The sequence below is a fragment of the Sphaerodactylus townsendi genome, linkage group LG06, assembly GCF_021028975.2.
Source record: "Sphaerodactylus townsendi isolate TG3544 linkage group LG06, MPM_Stown_v2.3, whole genome shotgun sequence".
Taxonomy (NCBI): domain Eukaryota; kingdom Metazoa; phylum Chordata; class Lepidosauria; order Squamata; family Sphaerodactylidae; genus Sphaerodactylus; species Sphaerodactylus townsendi.
Genome location: NC_059430.1, coordinates 105,895,959 through 105,901,958, shown reverse-complemented (window position 1 = coordinate 105,901,958; position 6,000 = coordinate 105,895,959). Strand labels below are relative to the sequence as shown.

Genomic DNA, 6,000 nt, shown 5'->3' with positions numbered 1-6,000 from the left:
TAACAAGGAAGTTTCCATTCGTTTATTTTTTTTTATTGAACCAGTCACTGAAATATTAAAACAATTAGTGGCTCCTTGTGCAGAGCTGTCTTTTGCCATTAATCACTCTGTTCTAAATAACATACCCCAAAGCAATGGGAAGGGAAGGGAGGGGGGGTCATACGACTTGTAATTTGCTGGAGGTAGGGCAATAAGAAATAGCAATGCAAAAAGCTGCTGGAAACCAGACACACCAAAGCGATGCGTGGGGCTACGCCGCCAATGCTCCGAGCCTGTTCGGACAGGAACTGCCACCTGAGTGATACGTGGGCACTATTCAAGTGTTCATATGTACAATGAAGGAAAGCTGATGCTAGATTCCTTGGGCAGATGTACCAAGAAGGTTGTAGCTGGGCTGCTTGGCATTCAATAACAGACTAGTAAAGAAAACGCAAAAGAAACTAGAGCTTCCTTCCTTTAAAAAAAAATAACAGGAAGGAAGGAAAACAGTTCAGTTACAGTTCTGTGCTGTGGGAGAATCCTGATTTGACGTTGTGGATCATTGGCTGCTTTGGCAAAGTGGCACAAGAAAAGCTGAGGTCTTGTTATGGTGATGGAAAAGAACCAGAATATAAGCCATACATGAGATTCTTCTGATGGTGTCCATCCCTCCATTTTAGAGGTTGCAGCTTCCTGGGTCCTCTTCTCACAGCTAGTTCTGGCCTCATAGGAGCAGGCCAGTGGTCCATTTCACCCCTTCTTCCCACAGAACTATGAAATGTCAGTAACAGCTCGGTGAGGCCTAAAAAGTCACTAAATCCCAGTCCTGCTGTTAGGGTTGAAAGATCCCCCCCACCCCCCGGCCACCGGCATGGAATGGGAAGCTAGGGCTGCCAGATCCAGTCTGGGAAACTCTTGGAGGACAGGAGCCTCAGCTGAGAACAGTACCTCAGAGTCCACCATCCAAAGCATTCATTTTTTTAAGGGGAACTGATCTCTCCAGTCTGGAGATGATCTATAATTCCGTGGGATTCCCAAGCCCCACTGGATGGTGGCATCCCAACTTGCTGCTGACCAGGACTGGAATTAATGGTTTGATTAATCATTTACTGGTAAAAGGCCTAGGTTCCTCTTGCTAGACTGCAGCTTGTTGCTTTTCTTAGAGCAGAAGAGAATCAGTAATTCCAGATTTGGAATGAAATATTACCATTTTGTCCTTAGGATGAACGACTGAACGATCATGTACGTGTTGGAAAGTTCACTTTTTTAAAAAAAAAATGTTGTTGTACTTCAAATGCATACTTTTAGGCCTCATCATTTTCTTAAAATTATTATATTATCCAAACAACTAGCAATGAATGAATGGAAGGTGCAACAGAGCAGGTCTTGAAGTTTAAGCGACAATCCAGTAATTCCGTGTAAGAAATCTATGAAAAATAATGTAAAGTCTCCAGTCCATTAGATCTAATCAAGTAAAAGACATTTAATGAGATGTCAGTTTTCCAGAAACCATTTCAGCAATTTCACATTTTCATTCTCAGAAAGTCACAAATGTCTCTCGGTTTGTAAGCTGGGCAGTCTCTTGCACATAGGCTCATGGGTCTATGGGGCAAAAAAGCATTTGCAGTTTTGCTGAAAAGTCTAAAATGTCCGAGTTTTGCCCTTTTCTCCACAGTGGCTCATCCCTACAATTTTTGCTAAAATTCTGTGGTGGTGACCTGAGTCACTTCTGATTGCAGTTCTTCCCCTCTGTGTCCCCGGAAGCCCCTTTTGTGGCTCTCCACGTCTAGTCATCCTGACTTATTGAGAACTTCAGAAGGGGTGCAGGTGGAGACACGTTCCCGGGTGGTGTTCCGGGCCCGGCTGAAACTGTTCTGTTCCATTCTTGACCGGAAGGGAAGGCAGAATTCCCGAAAGCATCGCTTGAAATTTTCGTCCAAGAAAGCGTAGAGGACAGGGTTGAGACTGCTGTTGGTATAACCGAGGGCAATGCAGAAATGCAGACTGGCTTCCACGTAGGGATTGTTCTTATCGATGCTTACCAGTGTCCAAACGATGACAAAGATTTGGATGGGTGTCCAACAGATAATGAAGGCAGCGACTACCACTAGGACCATACGTGTGATCCGGCGCAGGTTGCGGTCCTTCTCCTTAGAGCCTGAGAGGAGGCGGACACTTTTCAGACGGAGAATCATGAGCCCATAGCAGACAGTGATGACCAAGATTGGAACCAAGAACGCGAAGATGAAGACACATATCTTGGTGACCGTGTCCCAGTAAATTTGAGGCTCAGGAAAACGGAGGATGCACATCACAATGCCATCTGCAAAAAAAAAGAAAGAAAAGAAAAGAAAAAGGTGAAAAGAAGAGAGTGAAGAAGCTTTGGATCAGTAGACAGATAACAGATGAAGCTGCTTTATACTGAACTTTGGTCATTGGCTGTTTCCACACAGGCGGAATACAGCGTCCCAGGGACGCTAAAGACTGTGTCCCTGGGGAGGAGTTCGCATGGCCGGCGCTGCTGCATCGTGAACAGCAGCAGGTGGAAGCCGTCATTTACCCCAAACGGCTCCTTATCATCTGCTGTCTTCCGGCGCTCTGTAGAGGCGACGGGACACGCCTCCTGGCCTCCATCGCTGCAGCCGTCGCTCTGGCCATGGGGGCATGTCCCCTGGCCTCCACAGAGCTCCGGAGGACAGCAGACGGTGAGAAGCTGTTTGGGGATGGTGCAGCCTGTGAGAAGGCTGCACCATCTGCGCCGCTTCCAGCGGGACTGTCCATTCGAACGGTCTCAGAAGGTGCATCAGCATGAACTATGCCGACGCACCCCCGCTAAGCGCCTGTGCAGAAAGAGCCCATTGTCTACTCTGACTGGCAGCAGCTGTCCAAGTTCTCAGGCAGATGTTTCGTATCACCTACAAACGGATCCTTTTATCTGGAGATGCCAGGGGTTGGACCTGGGACATTCTGCAAGCAAAACAAATGTCCTAGCCACAGCCCCTCTTAAGACAGAGTGAGGAAGAGAGTGAGGAAGGATAGGCAGGGGGCATGCTGGGAAATTAAAATGGCTCTGGAGAAAGCCAAACTGAGTGGCCCTTGTGTTAGCACTACTGGGCAACCCCCTCAAACTGGCAGCAAAAGCCTCTTGGTGAGTTGACTCCTTTCATCATTGCCATTGAAACATCTAAGTAATGTTGCCCCTTGGACACTATCAGCTTGTGCTTGATTTGGTTTGCTCCTGGCTGCTAGTGTCCCTTTAGGGTGGTGGCCACAGGGAATTTTCACTGTAAATTAAATGAGCCAGTGTACCCCAGAGGCTTAATTTTCTTATCTTATTATTCTTTTGAGTCAAAGGTCTTGAACTGATCTAGATCCATTTCTCTCACAGGCAATCACCACAGCTAAACATCTAGCAGTTGCTAAGGTGGGTTTTCTAATCCTCATCTACAAGGAAAAACTGGAGAATTTTTTGAGATAATAAATTCACATAACCTGTTAAGAGGGGGGACCAATATGTTTCTCTTCAATTAGACCAGATTTTCACACTCATATAAAATATGTTCTAAAGACTCAGGCTGGTCAGATTTACATTTATAAACTGTGTTTGAATATGGTACGCCTGCTAATTAGCCTTCCAGGGTGGCTGAGGGAAAAGAATTTAACCCAGCAAACATCAATGCTCTTCTATAATGAGGAATCATTAGGCCTTTTAAGTTGCTCAGAATAGGATATTTGGGGAGGGAACTCCAAAGAAGGCTGGTGTGCATACAGGCCGGGCTCTCAATGAGGTACTTGTTCTATCCAAATTCAGTGTCTGTGTAATGTGCTGTCCAGTTGTGGCTGACTTGTAACATCATCATCATCATCATCATCATCATCATCATCATCATCATCATCATCATCATCATCAACAACAACCTTTTATTGGCATGAGTTTACAGTACAACAGAAGGGATGAGGAGGATTAGGATTAGGTTAGGATTAATAGATACAAACATTATAAATAGTTAATTAAAATTTGTTTAAAAGAACAGTAATCAGTAAATACTAAGATCTAAGGCAGAACTGTTGTGCCAGCGCCAAGAATTTAGCAACGTCTAAGGATCTCTGAGGGCAGTGATCACAGAGCAGATTAAAAGCCTTTATTCGGTGAGAGGACATAATTCTCAGTATGAAGATCTATATACTGTCTTCGAATTGAAGCATATAAGTCACATTCTGAAAGGATGTGCTCGATTGTTTCAATGTCTTGGCTGACTTGTATCAATCTCAGTAGGGTTTTCAAGGCCAGTGATTATACAGAGGGAGTTTGACATTGCCTTCCTCTACATAGTCTTCCTTGGAGGTCTCCCTTCCAAGTACTGACCTAGCTGAGCTTCAAGATCTGATGAGATTGGTCTATACTATACCATTCCACATCCCTTCTGTAGGGATGAGCCCCGCTAACCCAGCAGAGCCTCAGAAAGAGCGCAGGAATGCCTGTGCCATCTGTGCCCTTCTGGGTGCACACTCTCACCTGTCCCCAGGCCCCCGTGAGTCACAGGTCATGAGATGCCTGACTCATGGTCACAAGACATCCCAGACAAAGGGACAAAGGGGCGCATACCCCCAGGTATGGATTAGGCCCAGACAGGAACGTTTCCTCTCTCACGTAGGCAACCCCATGAGTCATGTACTGTACAGTATTCTCCCGCTCTCCCGCCTCCATCCCGCCTCTTGTGAAACCCTAATAAAAGGTGCCAGGGACCAGACCACAGCAGAGTTGCCAGATCCACGGATCACACTTCCTGCCACTGGCTCTCTTCACCGGATGATATCGCTGCGTCTCGCCTCTTCCTTGCGACTCTCGCGGGCTGACTTCACCTTCAAATTCAGTACTGAGAGCTTTATTTGCTTTATTATGTCCATGTCTTTGTCATAGAATCTTAAGCATCCTCAACCATCACCTTCTATGACCCCATATAAGCATCTTTCTCAACAAAATCACTTTTCTCGCAGTGGAGATTTTTAACTTTAGGCCATGATGCATACATAAACTTCCAATGAATTCTGGACCAATTCAGTTCTAAGAGAAATACCTGAAACACAGCTTTGTATAAAGCAAATCTTGTGAATAAAGAATAACAGCATTTGCTGGAACGATTCATCCTCTGGCTCTATGAAGACTCCAATTCCATACAATAATTGGGATGCTACCTTAGAATTGAATACCTAAATAGCATCTGGTATGTCATTGCTATCTCAGGTGAAGAAGAATCAATAATTGCATTATTGGTGAATCTAGCTTTTTCCATAGACTATTCAGATGGCCCTTCCAGCTCAAATTTGATTGAAATAACACCCACAGATACCGAAAATACTTTACCTGTTCAATTGGTTGTCCATTTTTGAACTACTTATATACTGGGGTTGGGAGTGGGGGATAGGATTTAGCAAACACCATAATTTTTGCATACTTATGACTAGCCCTGCTTTTAATAGCTTATGTAAACCAAACAGAGTATGTGATGATAGAAGCATTTCATCCGCATACAGCAAAGGTGGCAATTCCCATCCCACAAGAGTTAGCGCATGGGTTATGTAACTGTTGAGATGAGGGACCAAATTCTGCAGGTGGCTATTAAATAGCAGTGGGGCCAATAAACAGCTCTGTCTCATCTTAAGCAAAGGGATTTCATCAGTTAATTGTTCATCAGTACCAGCACGTATCTGGGCCAAAGAATTAGAATACAGTCACTTAATTAGCCACAAGTGTTTGTCAATTGAATAATTTTCTAGCTTAATCCATAGTCTCTTCTTTGGAGCGGAATCAAATGCCTGCTTCAGATCAATAAAAGATGCAAACAGAACTCCTTTGTTTACCATGGTATATTTGTCAACAAGAAAGTGAAGAGTTAAACAGTGATCGATGGCTGAGTAATCTTTTCAAAACGCAACTTGTTCCACTCCAGAAAATTCAGTTGATTGACTGCATTTGACCTATACTGTGTAATTCACCTTGAGTCTTGGTGGGAAAGGCAG

At 44.5% G+C, this 6,000-nt stretch overlaps 1 protein-coding gene across 1 annotated transcript in view; it reads right to left on the bottom strand.

The window, feature by feature from the left end:
* The window catches only part of OPRD1 (opioid receptor delta 1), an 88,374-nt gene continuing 82,374 nt past the window's right edge, over window positions 1-6,000 (bottom strand). The window contains exon 3 of the mRNA XM_048501947.1: window positions 1-2,302. Coding sequence (XP_048357904.1) covers window positions 1,770-2,302 — 533 coding nt within the window. The 3' untranslated portion in view covers window positions 1-1,769. The remainder of the gene's footprint in view (window positions 2,303-6,000) is intronic.